The 20,601-nt window shown below is 37.0% G+C and overlaps 1 protein-coding gene across 1 annotated transcript in view; it reads left to right on the forward strand.

The window, feature by feature from the left end:
- Window positions 1-20,601, forward strand: part of ROBO2 (roundabout guidance receptor 2) — a 665,634-nt gene that overhangs the window by 619,105 nt on the left and 25,928 nt on the right. The window contains exons 21-23 of the mRNA XM_069578659.1: window positions 506-787; window positions 6,336-6,492; window positions 16,866-17,126. Coding sequence (XP_069434760.1) covers window positions 506-787; window positions 6,336-6,492; window positions 16,866-17,126 — 700 coding nt within the window. The remainder of the gene's footprint in view (window positions 1-505; window positions 788-6,335; window positions 6,493-16,865; window positions 17,127-20,601) is intronic.

Here is a 20,601-nt window from a genome sequence, read left to right on the forward strand (position 1 = left end):
AAACAGCAAGTAGAAACTTCAGTAAAAAGTGCCTCATAGTTTGGAGAGTGTAATTTTGGAAACTTTTGCATCTATTTCAGCAGTTATTTTCCATGTCTCTTGGGATAAAGTGGAAAAAGATGCTTTTCATCCATGATTTGTAGATTCACTTTTGCCATTGCTTCTGTAATGAGCTAACAATTTCATGGATTCTAAACCAGAATGAACAACTGAAAGCATTTTTTCAGTAGTGAAATACACTAAATTTCTCATTCATGGTTGAAGAAAATGGGGGATAGGGTGTGTTAAGCAGTGAGACGTGAAGGACGAGCAGTAGGCCTGCCTGTCACCAAGGCTGATAGCTTGGCGACGGTTGTACATCATCTACCCTTCATTGGCTCATGAAGCCCATCTCAGCTGAAATGCAAACGTGCAGCATGACACATTTATTTTTCATCTTCAGTCCTGATAGTTTTGGGCTTCCTGTGCATCATTAAATTGTTTCATTTCCCTATGTTCACCACAGATGTGCTGCCACCAGTTCCAGGCCAAGGGGATAAAACGGCAACAATGCTCTCAGATGGAGCCATTTATAGCAGCATTGACTTCACAACCAAAACCACTTACAATAGTTCCAGCCAAATAACACAGGCTACCCCATATGCCACGACACAGATATTGCATTCCAATAGCATACATGAATTGGCCGTTGATCTGCCTGATCCACAGTGGAAAAGCTCAATTCAGCAAAAAACAGACCTGATGGGATTTGGTTATTCTCTACCCGATCAGAACAAAGGTAACAATGGTAAGTCCAGTTCTTACTTCCCAGAAGAGTTATTTTCATATCATTTTTGCATGAGATAGAAAGTAGTATTTGTTGTTCGGTTTAGTAATTCATCACCAGGTTCACTACCTAAACTAAAAAAATACACTGGCATGTATTCAGTACCTTGCACAGTCCCCGCCACCACCACCACTGTTGCTATCACCACACAGCAACACCAATTGGTTTCATCCTTTTAGCTCTTTATTCAATAGTGATCAGTAATCCATCTCGACCTCCATTAGGCAGGATAGACAAAACATTCCTCCACTGTCCTACGACATCTGCTTCTGAATTGCTAACTGCATGTTCTGCATGGGCTTGTGCTGTGAACTAATCACATGATGCCACTATGACCTCTGCCCTTTAACCCTTAGCCTTACTTTACATCCCTGACTACCGATTGGCTGAGGGATTGTCTAATAGAATGCCACACAACCAGTCACAGGATTTCAGCACCACCAGCTCTCACAACAGCTCAGAGAGGAGTGGCAGTCTCTCAGGTTGGTCTCATCAAAGTAAGGAGAAATATTTGTTTGTCACCAGCATATGACCTGTGTTCCTAACACTCATGAAGAAGTACTGGCTCACAACTCACTGTCAGACATGTATCTCTCAAATGACAGTAGGAGGTTATCCTAATGAAATCAAGTTTGGGGGGTGGAGGAGGGTAAAATTCATCATCAGCCTTTATGTATTATTGTACAAGGTTGTATTTACTAAAAGATAATGCCATTTTATTAAATATTGATTATTAAGGAGTAGGTGAGTTTGATCTGCCTTGAACCCCACTTAAGAGTCAAGAGAACTTTGCAATAAAATGATCACATAGGAAAATCAGCTCCATGGCATGGACACCATATTCAACTAGAATGCAAATGATTTTGGAAATTGTTCATAATATTAAGAGTCTGGTGATGTGACTTCCTATTTTTGGACAAGTTTTCCAAAATATTGTGTTATGTATTGATGATGTTATTTAGAGCAAGATCCTGATACCATGCTAAACAGAAATGTTAATATGGGACACTATTCTTTACATTTAATTTCTTAAAAAAAAACAGTCTTTTATATTGGTAATTTTTTATGCTGTAAATTTTAATATATATTCAAGATGCATTAGCTGAACTAACAATCCATAATGCAGGCATTAAATAGCACTGTAGGGAAAAACACATTTTACTGGAAAGAAATATGTACCTATCATAATGAATATCAGTGATCTGTTGGCCCAAGGATCCTCATCTCTAAAATGAGGAGATCCTTGTAGACATTCTAATTTATACATTGTGTATGACTGATGACTTTCTCTGCTCATTTCTGATTGATACCATGACTTTATTTTCTTTTATTTTATACTATTGATAGTCTATTTGTTTTTATGAAGTTTTTTAACCTCAGTTACTTAGTGAAAGATTATAGTGTATTGAGATATGTCATAGGTTATGAGGTATCAAGGCCATAAATAGTTAACTCTTTTATATCATTAGGGTAACATTTACTAAATGATCTTTCCTTAGAGATAGAAACCTTTCAGTCTGAGCGTGTTAATGTTCTCTCTTCTCTCCAAAATGAGCCATTTGCTCTCCTTACCTATTGGTAGAATTGGATATATTATAGAATCCAGAAAATTTTAAACATCTGTTACAAATTTAAATGGCCTGGTAATATAAAGGTATTTTTCTGAATAACCTGAAGTGTCATTTGTACTGTCATTTATTTATGATGAGTCCTATAATTGTACTGAATAATTTAAAAAATAATTTATTCTAGGCTTATATCATTCAAAATATGCCAAGTCTCAATCAATATATATATTTTAGAAGTCTATATACTATAAGTCATGGATTGTAAAAGACCTTTTGTGAAACCATCATTAAATATTCTTATATGTTGATTACCATTGAGTCTTAAAAGTTACCTTTTGAGTAATTCTAAGCAGAATATGATTCACAATAGTGCTTACTACATTTTTGAATCCATTAATCTCTTGAGTGACATTTATATATACTAAGATTTATATTAACTACTTCATCTACATTTGAATACAAAATTACTTAAATTGGTGATAGAAAGCTTTCTTTAAGAGACAAGACTGACATGATTGTTCTCTTCTTAGTTTAGTCAAATTGAATTTAATATTAGAGTTCTTTTTATTCTTATAATCATTGATATGTATCCTAAAGCTTACATTTAAGATCAAACTGCCCTATGGATATTGACTCAGAAGATTTTCTTAAATTTGTGCACAGTGTTAATGAAACCAGTTTAAAATAATCATGGTAATAAACAAAATTGTACATTCCTGAACTGAGTGAATTTCTCACTCTTTGAAGCACTCATATAATAATTTATTCAATATATAATTTCTTAGCACTCCTCTTAAAAAGACCAACCATTAAAAATATGAAACTCAATTTTTTTTCAAAATAATCTCTGTAATCATAATTTTATATATATGCACGAATATATAGCACAATATCAATAGTAATAGGGCTTCCCCAATAGCTCAGCAGTAAAGAATACGCCTGCAGTGCAGGAGCTTCAGGAAACACAGGTTCAATTCCTGGGTCAGGAATATTCCACTGGAGGAGGAAAATGGCCACCCACTCCAAAGTTCTTTCCTGGAGACTCCCATGGACTGAGGAGCCTGACAGGCTACAGTCCATGGGGTCACAAAGAGTTGGACACGACTGAAGCGACTTAGCAGCAGCAGCAGCAGTAGTATGTGTGTGCTTAGTCACTCAGTCGTGTCTGACTCTTGCAACCCCATACACTGTAACCTGCCAGGCTCCTCAGTCCCTGGGAGTCTCCAGGCAAGATTACCAGAGTGGGTTGCCATTTCCTTCTCCAAGCATCAGTAGTAATAACTAAATATTTTTATATACTAGTATTTTTAAAAGACTAAATTTAATTTGAAAATAAGCTGTTTTCACAATTTTTTTACATAGAAATCATTTGTTCAGCATGAATAAATGTAAATTCAAATATTTACATTTTCACTTGAAGAGAAATGGGTCAAATACGTCTGCAAGTCATCAAAATGTGTGATGACTAAATACATAATGCAGACAGTTCTCACCTTATAATGCTTGAGGATCTTAGGTTGCAAGTAACAGCAACAAACTGGGTTCACTTAGCTCAAGATATGGATCTCAGAGAATTTAATTTCCTTAGCTTGTATCATATGGCACTATTATGCTCAGCACCCACCTCTTACCTCTTTCTAGAGAAGACAAAGCATGCTGATCGATAGTCTTACCAAAAGTACCCACAATGAGAAAGCAGAAATTTCCCCCAAAGAGGGGAAAGTGGACATTGGATGGAGAGCCTCACAAATTCCCTCTGTGAACCAGCTCTGCTTCCCCAGCACAATTTTAAGTCAGTTGTCAGTAAGAGGTGGTAATGGCTTTCTTGACCTTGGAGAAGAATTTCAACAGAGCTGGGTTCAGAGCTGCAGAAATTGTAATTCCCACTAAAGCTACTGCATTCTAAATTGTTTGTTCTTTTACTATGTGAATATGCACAAATGTAGAAAGAACCTCTATTTTCCCATCTATAAAATGGAGATGTAAAAACTTCCCTATTTTTGTCACTCAGGTCTGGTGGAGATCATATGACAGTTCTAAAAGTGCTATAAAAAGTGAAAAAAAAAAAAAAGGTCCGCATGTAAATATATAAGGAATAAGAGGTACAACAGGGAAAAACTACAAAGAATACATACCCACCCTGTTCTTCTAAGAAGTGAGACATAGTTCTGAAAATACCAAGAAAGATACAATCTTTGTTTATGACTTTGGTGGGTTATCCACCAAATAACAAAGAGACAAAGGATTAAGGCTCACCTACCGTAAACACAAAAATTACAAACTTTAATCAATTAGGTTGATTATTTTTATCCTAAGCATAGGACTATTTCTGGGATTCTCAATGGGGCTGGAGGATGGCTTTGTAAACAGGCAGACTTGAGTTTGTGCTGCGCTGGAGGAGATGGAAGAGAATGGGAATGACTGCCATTTATTGAACATTCTGTACATTGTGAATCCTTTATATGTTATCTCATAATACTCAAAATAACCCAAACAAGTAGTCACTTTATGTCTTTTTTATGTGTGGAAATTGAGGTGATATCTATTGAGTAACTTATCAAGTAAATGAGAAACTAGTTTCAAGCCCAGAGATTCAACTCTTATTCTCAAACTAGAAGTTACCTGCTCTCCTTTCTCTTAATACTTTTTCTGCCAAAGATAAAAAGTGAAAGGAAGGGTGAAAGCACTTAGTTTTCAGAGATGCTCTTTTCTGTATGTGTATATGTACACATGACCTAGAAAACAGACGCAATTTCATATTTAGCAATAGGGTATATATCTAGTTTACAGTTTCATTGCTTTCTGGCACTCAAAGTTATTGTTAAATTTCATAATTTTCTGAATTGGCTGATGCTGGTTAATTGATAGAAGAATAGAGTTGAGGCAAATTTCTAGTGATATCTCTATTGTTAGATAGTCCCGCTATTGATACTCATAACTTTTAGTTCCAGGAAGATATAGTTCAAGGGGTCAATACCATTTAAAAATATATATATATATAGCCATTGACTGCCGTAGGAATGACAGAAGTTACCTACATTCCCCTAAAGTATCTTTTGCTCAAGCAGTACACATTTCTGCATCCAGCTGTGGTCCATTTAGGAAGAAACTTGATGTACTTAATTTGGAGCAGTAAAAAGTACTTCATTGAACAAATGAAAAACTTTATATTTCATTAAGCTCTGGTAATCCCAGATATGGCTCATATGCTGCCAAGTTACTTTCTGCTCATATTTTGTGCATGAATTCATTTGTATTATAACAATACTGAAATTGATTACTATATTTCCATTCATTTTCCCCATATTTGGTATTTTAAGATATGTTATACTTAGACATCTGGGAACCACTCACTATATGCAAAAAATAATTGTGCCATTCATTAGTTAAAAATTCTATAAAACATATCATTGTGAAAGATTTACAAGTATCCTCCAGATTGTAGTTGATTGATTTTTATAAGTTACTTTTGAGAGAAAACTGTTACTCTCCTGGATTAATTAAATTGAGTAAATTCTAATGAAAAAGTTTAGCCTGTATCCTTAGACACTGCTTTTTTCCACTGAGACGGATTATGCAAAAGAGCATTATAAACGCACTAAAATCTGACATTTTAAAGAATTTGTTATGGCCCATTATTTCGTCTAACAATGAAAACGTGGAGGCAGCAAATGTGAATAAGTCAATACATGTGCTTTTGCCGCTGCATCCATGTTTTTTGTGTATTCAGCTCTGCAACTAATGCATTGTGAAAGAAACAATATCATTTTGAGTGATTTATAAAAATGTTTTCCTGATCATATCATTTCATTGTTTATAGCTTTTAACAACTGTAACATACTGATTGTGGTGTTTTGAAAACAGAAATGCATCTTCCCATCTGATGTACTCTGTTTCTTCTGATATTCAGTATGTCTGAATAAATATATTATTACTTTCAGGTGGGAAAGGTGGAAAAAAGAAGAAAAATAAAAACTCTTCTAAACCACAGAAAAACAATGGATCGACCTGGGCCAATGTTCCACTACCTCCTCCCCCAGTCCAGCCTCTTCCGGGCACAGAGCTGGAACACTATGCAGTGGAACAGCAAGAAAATGGGTAAAAATGTTTCATCTACCAACAAAGTGACCAGGGCTATACTGCTGTCTCTTTCATGCATTTTTGTCTTGATGCTGTGTTCTTACTGTTTTCCCCGCCCCCTTGCCAGCCTTTCCTTGTCCCCCTCCCCTTTTATTGTTTGCTGCATCTATATATTTTTAGCTGATAAATACAACACGGCACATATTGAGGACCTCGAATCCTTGGCCATCAAGTGCCTTAGATTGTCTGCAATCATGATAATGCAGCCTCCATTTATAATATTGCTTGTTAGTTTGAAAGCAAGTAACCCAGAGCTCTGTGAACTAAAGAGGCACTCCTGAGAAGGGCTGAAAAGGAAATTAAAATAACCTTCTTCATCATCCCTCGCATTTCTCTAATGACTTGATGTCTGGCCATAGCAGGGAGCCCACTGTTGAGCTCCATCACAATGGGATAATTGTAGGGATCTGGCCAGTGTGTAGAACTTTAATCATCAGCTTTGATGGGAATTTAGGAGTCTGAACAATAAGAGAGGTTCAAGTCAATGCACACTCTGTAACAAACCTTTTCTAAGGTAGAAAATTTCCTTCAAGGGTCTTTAAATGTGACCAGTTTCCTTATTCTTTCCCAAACATCTCACAAGTGTTAGTTTGTTTTCCTCTGTTGAAGTGTTAATTGATTTTAAGGTAGAAAAATGTTGATACTCTTTCCTAATTCTAAGTGCTCCGTTTTCCTCATAGTTATTAGGTCACCCATTGCTTTTGACTGAAACTGCAAAGTAGAGAATAGAGGCAGATTTTTTTCCAAGTTTTCCTTTATTTAGAAGTACTTAGGCATTAAAATATCTGTTTATTTAAACAATGGTTTTATTTTCTCTCTTGTTTTGCTTAACGATCTTGTGCACAGGCTTGTAATTTTTTTCTCCATCTCCTTTTCTTTTTATACTACTGTTGTCTTTGAGGTTTCCAGATTAATTTTCCTAACTAGAAATTTTTCTATCACATTTGCTTCCTAAAAAAGATTCCATTTGCCTTTTTTAAAAGTTACATTATATATATATATATGCATATATCTATGCATATATATCTTTGCATTATATACACAGGTCGATGGACATGCATATAACTATATACATAAGCTTTGTTGTTTAGTGTCTAAGTCATGTCCAACTGTTTTTTTTTGCGACCCCCATGGACTGTAGCCCACTAGGCTTCTCTGTCCATGGGATTTCCCAGACAAAAGTCCTGGAGTACATTGATATTTCCTTCTTCAAGGGATCTTCCTGACCCAGGGATGAAACCTGCCACCAGGGAACCCCATACATAATCATACCTCCATATTTTTTCTCTGTATCTTTCTTTCCCTCCAAAAGGCTTCATTTGCTTCCATGAGATTACAGTTCCCATATAAGAGCATATCATTTTTATTTTACTTGTTTTTAAAAGTTCACATCTGAAATAGGAAGTTAAAAACATACCCTTTTCTCTATTTTAAGAATAAAACTTGTATGTACATGATCTTATGTAACATGTATCAATAACAAATTATGTTAGTGTCACACAATTCCTGGGCAGGAGAGCAGGGAACAGATATGTGCATTTCACAAGAAAATATTATTACAGGGCTTATAAATATGCATTTTAAAGGCTGTAGTTAGAAAATAATAAAATTGAACTGATAAACTGAGGAGAGAAAAGTAATGCTGTTAAACATTTATAAAGTCTTGAACTCAGATAACATAAAACTTGTAAGTAATTTGGTATCGTAATTATTATATCTGAAATGATTTCTTGTTATATTATTTACAGTTTTGTATTTTCTGATGTGAAAATCTTATAATACTGAAAAAATATTTTTGAATATTTTCTATATTTATACTCTGTTATTCATGATATAAACACTGAATAATTTACAGAAGCTTTTATGGAATTTTTTATGTCTTGATTTGACTTATGCAGATTTAAAGTTTTCTTGAAATACAAACAACAAAAACTTTAGAAGTCACCTTTCTGTTTTTAATCACTTTTATTTCTGACAATCAAGGGTTCAGCGATTGTACTTCTTATGTTGCTATGTAGATTTCATTTTATTGTTTTAATATCTCATAATAGAGAACTTACTCAACACACATTTTTTTTCCAAATATATAAGAACTATTAAACCCAGTGCCAGGAAGGAAAGCAGAAGAGATGAAAAAACCAAAAACACTTGCAGTGAGGTAGATGAACCTAAAGCCTCTTGTACAAAGTGAAGTAAGTCAGAAAGAGAAGAATAGATATAATATACTAATGCATATGTATGGAATCTGGAAAAAGGGTACTGATGAGCCTGGTAGAGACTGCGCTTGTGGACACAGTAGGGGAAGATGAGGGTAGGCCGAATTGAGAAAGTAGCACTGACATGTATACACTACCATGTGTGAAATAGTTAATGGGAAGTTGCTAAATAGCACGGGGAACCCAGCCTGGCACTCTGTGATGACCTAGCAGTGTCATAGATAATTATGACTGATTCACATTGTTGTATGGCAAAAACAAACAGAAAATTGTAAAGCAGTTTTCTACCAATTTAAAAATAAATAAAAAGGAATATGAAAGAAAAGAAACAAAAACACAGTTAATAAGGAGGATCTGATCCCTGATTCAGGAAACTCACAGTAGTGGGAGGTAGAAACCGAAAATCACACACGCACAATTTAGTATGAGAAGCCCTAGCTAAGCACATGTACAAAATAATAACTTGCATACAGAAAGGGATAATCATGTATGCCAAATAAGGCTGGGGCAGGCCTGTGGAAGCTGAGTTTTTTTTTTCTTTAGTTTTTTTATTTTTAAAATTTTTAAATCTTTAATTCTTACATGCGTTCCCAAACATGAACCCCCCTCCCACCTCCCTCCCCATAACATCTCTCTGGGTCATCCCCATGCACCAGCCCCAAGCATGCTGTATCCTGCGTCAGACATAGACTGGCGATTTAATTCTTACATGATAGTATACATGTTAGAATGCCATTCTCCCAAATTATCCCACCCTCTCCCTCTCCCTCTGAGTCCAAAAGTCCGTTATACACATCTGTGTCTTTTTTCCTGTCTTGCATACAGGGTCGTCATTGCCATCTTCCTAAATTCCATATATATGTGTTAATATACTGTATTGGTGTTTTTCTTTCTGGCTTGCTTCACTCTGTATAATCGGCTCCAGTTTCATCCATCTCATCAGAACTGATTCAAATGAATTCTTTTTTACGGCTGAGTAATACTCCATTGTGTATATGTACCACAGCTTTCTTATCCATTCATCTGCTGATGGACATCTAGGTTGTTTCCATGTCCTGGCTATTATAAACAGTGCTGCGATGAACATTGGGGTACATGTGTCTCTTTCAATTCTGGAAGCTGAGTTTTGAGATGAATCTTGAATCACTTATTCACAAATAATAGTACCCAGAGTTGGGTGGCTGTTGGATGCCAGGCTGTTAACCAGAGGCAGAAAGGATAAAGACAGTGAGTAGTGGTCCCTAACATGAGTTCTTTCCTGGTGGCTCAGTGGTAAAGAACCTGCCTGCCAAGAAGGAGACACGGGTTCAATTCCGGGTTTGGGAAGACCCCCTGGAGAAGGAAATGGCAACCCATGCCAATATTCTTGTGGAGAATCCCATAGACAGAAGAATTTGACAGAGTACATTAATCCACGGGATCGCAAAAGAGTTTCGACTTAAGACACAACTTAGTGACTAAACAACAATAACAAAGTCCCTAACATAAAGTAGTCTCCATATCAGAATTGATTGCTAACCAATGGCTACAACCAAATGTTACTAATGTCAGCATTTGCTCTGCAGGTGGAGTGAAAATTCCCTAGCCAGAGGCAAAAAGTAGAAATAAAAGATGAGGGGGAAAAAAGGAATAGTCCCATTAGTTTTCCTTTAGTATTTCTCCAACTCCTCCTTTGCAATCCAACCCTATTCTAATTAAGGTCACCTCCTTTTCCTTTACTTTGCATTATTAAGTAAGCTTCTCTATTGTAATCCTCATCACAGTGCATTCTAATTGCTTGTCTATATCTTTCTGCAGTTGATAGCTATTGTATGAGGTTTGTTGAGTGTGAAACAAACGCACAGGGTAGAAGATAATCTGAGAAAGTGACATGAGGCCAGTTGTGAAGTCTTGCATGTCGTACAGGAATTCTGATCTTTGGATATAGAAGGTGGATTGGAGGACATGAGGCCAAGGCAGGTAGAGAACGTAGGGGATATTGCAGCAGAATAGAAGATACCAGGAAAATGATAAGGAAGTAAAATAAGGCAACGGCAGCAGGATGGAGAGGGAAACATTTTGGAAATATATCTAGCCCAGGATAGTCACAATCTTGAGAAGATTGTCTCTTGCTTTATTACGGTGTTTCTGAGAGCTTCGATATCATCAGTTTTCTTTCTTTCTTCCTCTTTCTCTCTCTCTTTTGCTGTGCTAGGTCTTGGTTGCTCTGCACAGACTTTCTCTAGTGGCGGCAAGTGAGGGCTTCTCTTTGTTGCAGTGCACACGCTTCTCAGAGAGGTGGCTTCTCTTGTTGGAGAGCATAGTCTGCAAGTGCGTGGGCTGCAGTAGTTGCCACTCCTGAACTCCAGAGCTCAGGCTCGGTAGTTGTGGCACAGGGGCTTAGTTGCTCTGTGGCATGTGGGTGGGACCTTCCCGGCCAGGGATCTAACCTCTGTCCCCTGCACTGGCGGTTGGTTTCTTATCCACTGCGCCACCAGGGAAATCTAGATAACATCCATTTTCTCTCTAAGCCTTTCTTGAGCCATTTTCCCTCCACAATATTAAATATCAGAAGTTATCAAAGCACTGCCCAAATAGAAAATAATTGGTTAATTCAATACTATATCAACAGTGGTAAATGTTCTCTCTCATCAATATGCCTCTCTCAGCTAGGCAAAATGTATCAAAATGTAATTATTCTTAGCTATAAGTATAATGTATTTTAATGCAATCATGGGATAGTAGGAAGAATTCTATAGTAATTCAGTAGAAAACTGATGCTTTGTTTTGCTACAAGCAATCAGAAATTGGCAGGCTTTTCTAGGTGGTGAACTTCATTGTATTTTTATTAGTAATTTGGTGTTTGTATCTGGCCTTTTCACAAGTTAGTTCACATGCAACATTGATTTGTTGTCATCCTGCTCATTATTCACCAGGCAAGACAGATAATATGATGCCTCATATTTCACTGACAGTAAGTCAAAGAACAAAAGCTTATCTAGGAAAGGTTGGCCAAAAGACCTTTGGATTGGCATTAGAATCATTTGCATAGTCTTTTTATGTTATTGCAAGAAAAAGTTGAATTTCCATCACTCAAGTAAGATACACATCTATGAATGTGAAAGAAACTCTAAATACAGAGCTAAAAATGTTTGGTTTTCATAAACATTCATAGAGTCATCTGTTACTTTCTTGCTCTTCTTCAGAAACCTCAGGAAACCTAAGTATCTGTTGTTCTGGAATGAGTTAAGACATGAATACCTCAGAGGTGATACCCAGTTCTCCCTGTTGTATGATTTACACCGTGTCCCAAATTTCCTTTACCCGTTCTCTCATGCTTTTCACCTAGACTTTTCTTGTATTCCCCATCCCCCTCTATTTTCCACTTCTTGCACAAACGACCGAGATGAATCGGTGCTTTTTTCTTAGTTTTGCCCATGTTTCACAGGGGGACAGAATTTGCTCACTCCTGGTCTATTATTAATAGAATATCTTTGTAGAAAAGACTTGGAACAATTGATGATAAATGCTCATTCTAGTTAAATAGAATAGCAATTAGAATATTTTTTAGTCATTTAGTGCATTATGTAATATAATTGTATATTGATAAAAATCACATTTCTATGGTTAGGCTCTCCTTTGCTTGAAGGTATTTGAATAATAATAACTGAGTGGAGTAAAACTAAGTGCAACTTTTTCTGTGCTATCTGAACATATTATATGTATATACACACACACACACATTCCTTCTCATATATTCTATATGTATGTTCACTGCATATATGTGTTTCCTTTAAATTATTGGAAGGATGGCTTACTACTTATAAAGAAGGGAAATTTTAAGAGGTGTTTGACTACTTCCATTTGAAAGATTGAATACATAAATGTTCTTTCCTCACAGGTATGACTTACATAGGCAATAGCCTATGTAAGCAAGGAAAGTCCATGTACTAGTTTATAGAGTGAAATTGTATTATTTTGTAACAAGATTTATGGAATAAATTTAATTATAACTATTAATGAAATATAACAGGATGAGCATTCCCTACTGAAAATGGGCAGTTTTTTAAAAAATTAGGTTTCTTATACATGTTTTTGTTTGAATTAATATAACATTTCAGTTCAGTTCAGTCACTCAGTCATGTCCGACTCTTTGCAACCCCGTGGACTGTAGCACGCCAGGATTCTCTGTCCATCACAACTCCCGGAGCCTACTCAAAATTATGTCCATTGCACTGGTGATGCCATCCAACCATCTCATCCTCTGTCGTCCCCTTCTCCTGCCCCCAATCCCTCCCAGCATCGGTATTTTCCAATGAGTCAGTTCTTCGCATCAGGTGGCCAAAGTATTGGAGTTTCAGCTTCAGCATCAGTCTTTCCAATGAATATTCAGGACTGATTTCCTTCAGGATAGACTGGTTGGATCTCCTTGCAGTCCAAGGGACTCTCAAGAGTCTTCTCCAACACCTCAGTTAGAAAGCATCAATTCTTCAGCACTCAGCTTTCTTTATAGTCCAATTCTCACAACTATACATGACTACTGGAAAAGCCATAGCTATGACTAGATGGACCTTTGTTGGCAAAGTAATGTCTCTGCTTTTTAATATGCTGTCTAGGTTGGTCATAGCTTTTATTCCAAGGAGCAGGCGTCTTTTAATTTCATGGCTGCAGTCACCATCTGCAATGATTTGGGAGCCCCGCAAAATAAAGTCTCTCACTGTTTCTATTGTTTTCCCGTCTATTTGCCATGAAGTGATGGGACCAGATGTCATGCTCTTAGTTTTCTGAATGTTGAGTTTTAAGGCAGCTTTTCACTCTCATCTTTCATTTTCATCAAGAGGCTCTTTAGTTCTTCTTTACTTTCTGCCATAAGTGTGGTGTCATCTGCATATCTGAGGTTATTGATATTTCTCCTGGCAATTTTGTTTCCAGCTTGTGCTTCATCCAGCCTGGCATTTCTCGTGATGTACTCTGCATATAAGTTAAATAAGCAGGGTACTGGGATAGAAGGTTGTGAAACTTTTTAAACCACAGATTCTCTTCTTTGAATGAAATCTGTGATCTCCAGTATATAAAACATTTTTTTAATGCCATCATTTTAGAGCAATTTATTTTTTTCAGGTCATACTGCTACTTATATAATCAAAGAAATGAGAATATGAATATATGAATACATTTTCTAATATACAAAAATTATTTGTAACACATTAAAGTGTGCCTGATACTAAAATGTAAAAGACATTTCAGAAGAGATATTCCTATCACACTATATAGGGCTTCTGAAACAATGTCTTCAGTTTGCAGCTCATTGAGGTAGAAGATTATTTAGGTACGCTCAACAAGAGATGAAAGCTGAAGAGTTAAAATGTCATCACATTCTGTATAAAACCTTTCAGTGACTGTCCATCACCCATAGACAAAATTCCAAACTCTTTCTCGGGGCTGATGAAGCACTTTGTGATCTAACACAACCCGCCTCATCTATAACCAACCTTCTTTATTTGCCAATCCTTACCGGTTAGAACACTGAGTTCTTTACTTTATATTTTCCCTTCCTCTGGGCCCACTCAGCTGTTTCTTAGAATATCTCCATTTCTGATGGTCAGCATAGCCCTGCCCAACCCCCATACTGGTTTCAACCTCCCTGCTCTATTCCTTTAATACTTGGTATCTTTGGTTATTTGCTTCTTATCAGCCTGCCCTGCTGGATTATATGCTCTGTAAAAAGATCCAGTTACCTGACAGATGATTGTCAAACAAAAGGATGATAAATTCAGGAGTTTTACATAGACTTTATTGTTTAGATCTGTTTTAGTTTAGCAGCAAAACTGAGCAAAAAAATACATAATTTTCCAATTCTCTGTGTCCCCATACATTAACAGCCTTTGCCAGTATCAACATCTCCTACCAAAGGGGTACATTTGGTAAACTGATAAAACTATATTGCCACATAATTATCACCCAGCAGTCATGGTTTATGTTACAGTTCATTCTTGGTGTTGTACATCCTGTGTGCAGATGTACAAAGAACAGTCAGATGAAGGTATAACAGCATGTATACCATCATTGCAGTATCGTGCAGCATAGATTAACGGTTGTAAAAATCCTTTGTGCCCAGTCTGTTCATCCCTCCCTCCCCTTGACCTCTGGCAACCACTGATGTTTTTATTGTCTTCATAGTTTTGCTTTTTCTAAAATATCATATAGTTGGAATCATAAAGTATATAGTCTTTTCAGATTTACTTCTTTCGCTTGATAATATGCATTTAATTTTCTTCCATGTCTTACTGTGTATGGCTTAATAGTACATTTCTTTTTAGCACTGAATAATATTCCACTGTCTGGATATGCCATGAGTTATGTATTCATTTACCTCCTGAAAGATATCTTTGTTGCTTCCAGGTTTTCAGCAATTATAAATAAAGCATCCATGTATAGTTTCTTGATAAATACATTTTCAAACAGGATAAGTAGAAAGACACTCAAGTAAAGCTATTCAGAAATCATCTGGACATTTACTAATTACTGGTTTGTAAGGGACATCTAGACTAGATATATACATTTGTAATATTCATTCTATTTTTGATTTCTTTAATGTAGATAATCTTCTATATGCTGGATACAGTAGTAGGTGCTAGAAATGCAAAGTTGAGAATTACGAAGTTCTTGAGTTAGGATCTCACAGAATAGTGGGGGAAAAGAGACATGAAACAAATAATTTCAGTATAATATGGAGATTGCACAGTATAAGTATTATCAAGTTGTAATCAGTTCCTTATGATGGGGACAGAGAAGGCTCAGAGAACTAAAGACATTTGAATTGAACCTTGAAGGAGAGGCAGGAGCTCACAGTCAGATGATTTGAGAATAGTTATATACAGACCCAGAGATTTGAAAAAATTATCGCGTAGGCTGGTATTGGAAAATAATGGGAAATTAAACTAAAATAATAGGCTCATGAGATGGGGAAGTGTCTTCTAATCCCCACTAATGAGCTTGAACTTTTCTTACATTAGCAATATTACTGAATAATTTAAGCATAGGTGTGATGTGAATGAAGATTTTAGAAATATAATCCAATTGCCTATATGGAAGGTAGAATGGAAGGGATGAAGATGACACCCTAGGAGCTAGGAAATCTAATGGACTGGTTCACATCAGAAGGAGACTGATTTATGATAATGGGCGTAGGTGAAGTGTAGAATATAGACTTGGGAGATATTTTAGAGTTTGACTTTATAGAACAGTTACATCTAATATTATTTTTATTAGATATCAGTATAAAATAAAATTTCTTGTTTTACCCTTAAGTGTTCTTTTTAAAGTACATTGAGATCTATCTGATTTATGAAAATAATAGCACTATGGGTAAGGTGTAAACAGAAATGCTACTGGTTTTGTGTCACAGTTAAGACATTTTGGGTTGATTTTCCATATTCCCCAGCCAGAACCCCTAAAACACGGTGTATTTAAAAATTGTTATTTTTCTTTTTAATATATATTTTATGGGATTAGGTTTTCAACTTCTGTTTTATAGATTTTAGATGTTGAGATACATGACATCAGTTTCTAATGAAAAGATTAAGAAAATTAGGATAGTTGAAAAGTTATTGAATGTATTTTTAGCCCAAAGTCTTAATGATTGACATGTCACATGGAATGGAAGGTTGGCATAGACCTAGACTAAGAGTAAATAAAATTATCAAACTTCTTAGATAAATATTGACATATTCTTTTGGTGCACACAGATGAACAAGAGAAGAAAGTAGTTAAATCTCCAAGCACCAAGTTCATTAATTGCCTGTAATTAGCAATTTAGTTTTTTTTTTTTTTTCACGTGAATACCTTTGTTGGGAAATTATTGCCTTTTGTAACTGTGGGGTAACAATTAGCTAATAACACCTTTTAAGAATAAATTGAGATTTTGAGATAACAGATGTACTTATGATTAGAAATTAAGATAATGTCTAATGATTTCCTATAGGTGATTTACTATCATAGTGCCAACAACTAGAAATCAGGCAGAAGTAAACTGAGAGAGCATCTTAGATGTTCCTGTGGATGCCATTCAGTGCCGGTGTGCCTGTGTGTGTATGCCTATGTGTAATGCGTTCTCTTTTTTTCATTTAATTTCAGCTACGACAGCGATAGCTGGTGCCCACCATTACCAGTTCAAACTTATTTACACCAGGGTATGGAGGATGAACTAGAAGAAGATGATGATCGTGTCCCCACACCTCCTGTCCGAGGCGTGGCTTCTTCTCCTGCCATTTCCTTTGGCCAGCAGTCCACGGCAACTCTGACTCCCTCCCCACGGGAAGAGATGCAGCCCATGCTGCAAGCTCACCTGGATGAGTTGACAAGGGCCTATCAGTTTGATATGGCAAAGCAAACATGGTAATTGTCCTTATTAGTTCAGGGGACCCACGCTCTCAACACACAGATAGGGGAGAAACGTTCTTGAACATTAAATTCACTAGAGAGTCTCAGTGAACTCTGCAGCTGGAGTTAGAAATGCTTTGGTACAACTCCGTAATCATCTCAATAAGGAAATTGACTGAATAAAAGTTAAATAATTTGACCAAAGTCACACAACTGATTAGAGTGAACTGGAGCAAGAATTCAAGATCTGCTGAATTTCAGGCTCAAGTGCTTTTGGCTACGCCACAATCTTTTCTAATGTACAGTTAGCTTCAATTAGCTTCTTCTTGAACTCACTTCCAGCATCATAATGAAGGTCTCTTTTTAGAGTCTTCAAAGTGCCTATGATTAGTTCTGTATGTGGTTGTGAATATGTAAATGTAAGCTTCTGCAGATCACATATGGTCAGTGTCAGTTATTAAAAGACCTTTTCTGGGTTGAATTAAATGAGACAGAAAAAAGCAACAATATTAGTACAGTAAATGCATCCCTAGAAAGCCCTTAGAATATGCTGTGAGTGTATCTGTTCAGTTACTCAGTCATGTCTGATTCTTTGAGACCCATGGACTGTAGCCCACCAGCTCTTCTGTCCATGGAATTTTCCAGGCAAGAATACTGGAGTGAGTTGCCTTTTCCTACTCCAGAAGATCTTCCCAACCTAGAGATGGAACCTGTGTCTTCTCTGTCTCCTGCCTTGGCAGGCAGATTCTTTATCACTTGCTCCACCTAGGAAGCCCTTGGAGTAATACCTTACAGATACAAATTCCTTGTTTTCCTAATAGATTTGTAAACTTTCATAAGATATAGATGAGTGTCTACTTATGTATCCTATGAAAATACAAGAATAGTGGATCAACTCTCACAATTCTGTACAATTATTTTTTTTTACTCTCCCTTTTCCCAAATAGTAAAATATGAGTTTGACTCTTGAAAATGAAATCTCAGTGACATCTGATTATCTCAGTGACATACTTCTGATTATGCACACACTCGTTGATTTATGTCCTGTGTTTGCAGTTAAATTTTCACAAAATACCATTAACTTCTTTTTCGATAGTTTTAGTTACTGAGGTAAGCTGATAATGAGATAAATCTTATTCTCAGGATTAACTATTTATTTCTAAATATATAACTAAGTATACAAAGAGATACTAAAACTCAGAATATCACTTAAAGCTTATTACAAACATAGGTTCTTAGAACCAGAGGTTCTTGAATGTTTTCTCAATCATCAGATGTTTTTTCAAAGGTCAAAGATAATTTACTCTTAGAAAGTATTATTTTACATCAGCCTGCTTTATAAAACACTATTAAAGCTGAAGCCAGCTGCTTTAAGAGCCAAAGAATTTCCTTCAGGTTAATTAAATGAAACCCTGAAGCTTAATCATTTAAAGCACAGATTCTAGCTCAGGGCTTGTCAATTCTGCCTGCATTTTGGAATCATCTTGAAAACCTGGATGTATAGCCCCCACCCCACATTCTGATTGCTTGGTCTGGCATCTGACTAGTGTCAGCCAAGGTTGGATCACTGCCACTCCTTACTTGCTTTGTGACAACAGGCAACTTGCTTAACACTTCTGTGCTTCAGGCCTCCATTTGTAAATGACAATGATAATTCATAGTAACTGACTCATCCACAAAGTGAGAGAGCGGTCCCTCCAAGACCACCCTCATTTCTCACATTATGTACAAGTTGGGAGAGTCCCCAAGATTACCCCCAGGTTTAAGATTTCACTAGCAAGAGCCACAGAACTCACTGAAAACTAATTTTCAATGTTATAGTTTATTATAATGAAAAGATATAAATTAAAATCAGCCAAGAGAAGAAATGCATTGGAAAAAGCTAGGAAATTCCAAAGTCCGGTTGGTCCTTTCGGTCCTTTCCCAGTTTACTCGTGGAAAGCATAGTGTCCCAGCAACACCGAGTGACAATATGGGTGGAGTATTGTCAACCAGGGAAGTTCACATGAGCCTTGAGTTTCAGTCTTTATTGGGAGGTCTGTCTCCCAGATGTGGTTGACTGTCTGCGTGGCTGACCCAAATTCTGACCCTTCCTGAAGGTGGGGCTGATATTGTATGACTCCAGGCCCCCATCATAGGTCAAATTGTTAGACTTTCTGGAAGAGACTCGAGCCTCCAGGTAAACAAGCCATTTTACAGACGGGACATTCTAGAGCTTAGAGATTGCCTCTTAGGAGTTCAGGGGAGATGCTTCAGTTCTCTTTGGGCAAGGTCAAATTCTTTATTTCACATCTTAGTTTTTGGAAGAAGTAGTGAGTTTATCAGAGAAGGCAATGGCACCCCACCCCAGTACTCTTGCCTGGAAAATCCCTTGGACGGAGGAGCCTGGTAGGCTGCAGTCCATGGGGTCGCTAAGAGTCAGACACAACTGAGTGACTTCACTTTCACTTTTCACTTTCATGCACTGGAGAAGGAAATGGCAACCCACTCCAGTGTTCTTGCCTGGAGAATCCCAGGGATGGGGGAGCCTGGTGGGCTGCCGTCTATGGAGTCGCATAGAGTCAGACACGACTGAAGCGACTTAGCAGTAGCAGCAGCAGTGAGTTTGTACCTGTATAGTACTTAGTATCTAGCTGCTCCATAGCTGTAACTGTTCAGAGGGCATATGTTTTCACCTGAGTTGTTCACTGCTCAGCTGTCTCAGATGTCTTTCCACTCTTAGTGAGTGCTCCATAGTTACTTGCTGAAGGAGTGAACAGTTCATCTCCACCTGTCCCGGCTACCCTCAGAGCTGACTCTGCTTCTCTCTCTGAGTGTGCTTCCATTCAGTCTAACCATGCCACCAAATGTCACACTGACTCCCCATATAGGAGGTCCAAGGATCTCATGGACAGAAGGTTCCATGTGCTCACACAGCTGCTTACTCTACTGAAATGGCAGTGCCATCATCTGGGCTGCACAGGGACATCACGGGAGGAATATTTTCAAATAATTCTGGGCTTCCCCTCCAAGGATTCGGTTCAAATTGACCCATGAAGTGCACAACGCACTTATAAATATTACATATCCTTAATTGCAGTGGTCCTGAATGCTTTTTTTTTGCTACGCCCAGTGGCTTATGGGATCTTAGCTCCCTGACCAGGGATTGAACTTGGGCCCTCAGCAGTGAAAATGCTGAGTCCAAACTGCTGGAACAGCAAGGACTTGCCACTGGTGGTCTTTTAAGCAATTTGTATCAAAGCCAAAAAAAACCCACAAAGTTGTCTAAACATACGCCATATTCCCTTTTTAATGACTGTAAGGAATAACAGGCTTGCTTTCCTTCAGCATTTTATGGTTTAGAAAAAAAAACCCTAAGTAGTCACAAAACAAGCCAACTGGACTCTAGGGTCCAGCTGTGTATTTTGCTAGTCATGTCAGTTGAAACTTAAGTCGCTTAAATTTGAACTTCACTTTTCTAAATTCTGAAGGAGAGGCGGTAATACAAATT

Source organism: Ovis canadensis, chromosome 1 (assembly GCF_042477335.2).
Source record: "Ovis canadensis isolate MfBH-ARS-UI-01 breed Bighorn chromosome 1, ARS-UI_OviCan_v2, whole genome shotgun sequence".
NCBI lineage: Eukaryota > Metazoa > Chordata > Mammalia > Artiodactyla > Bovidae > Ovis > Ovis canadensis.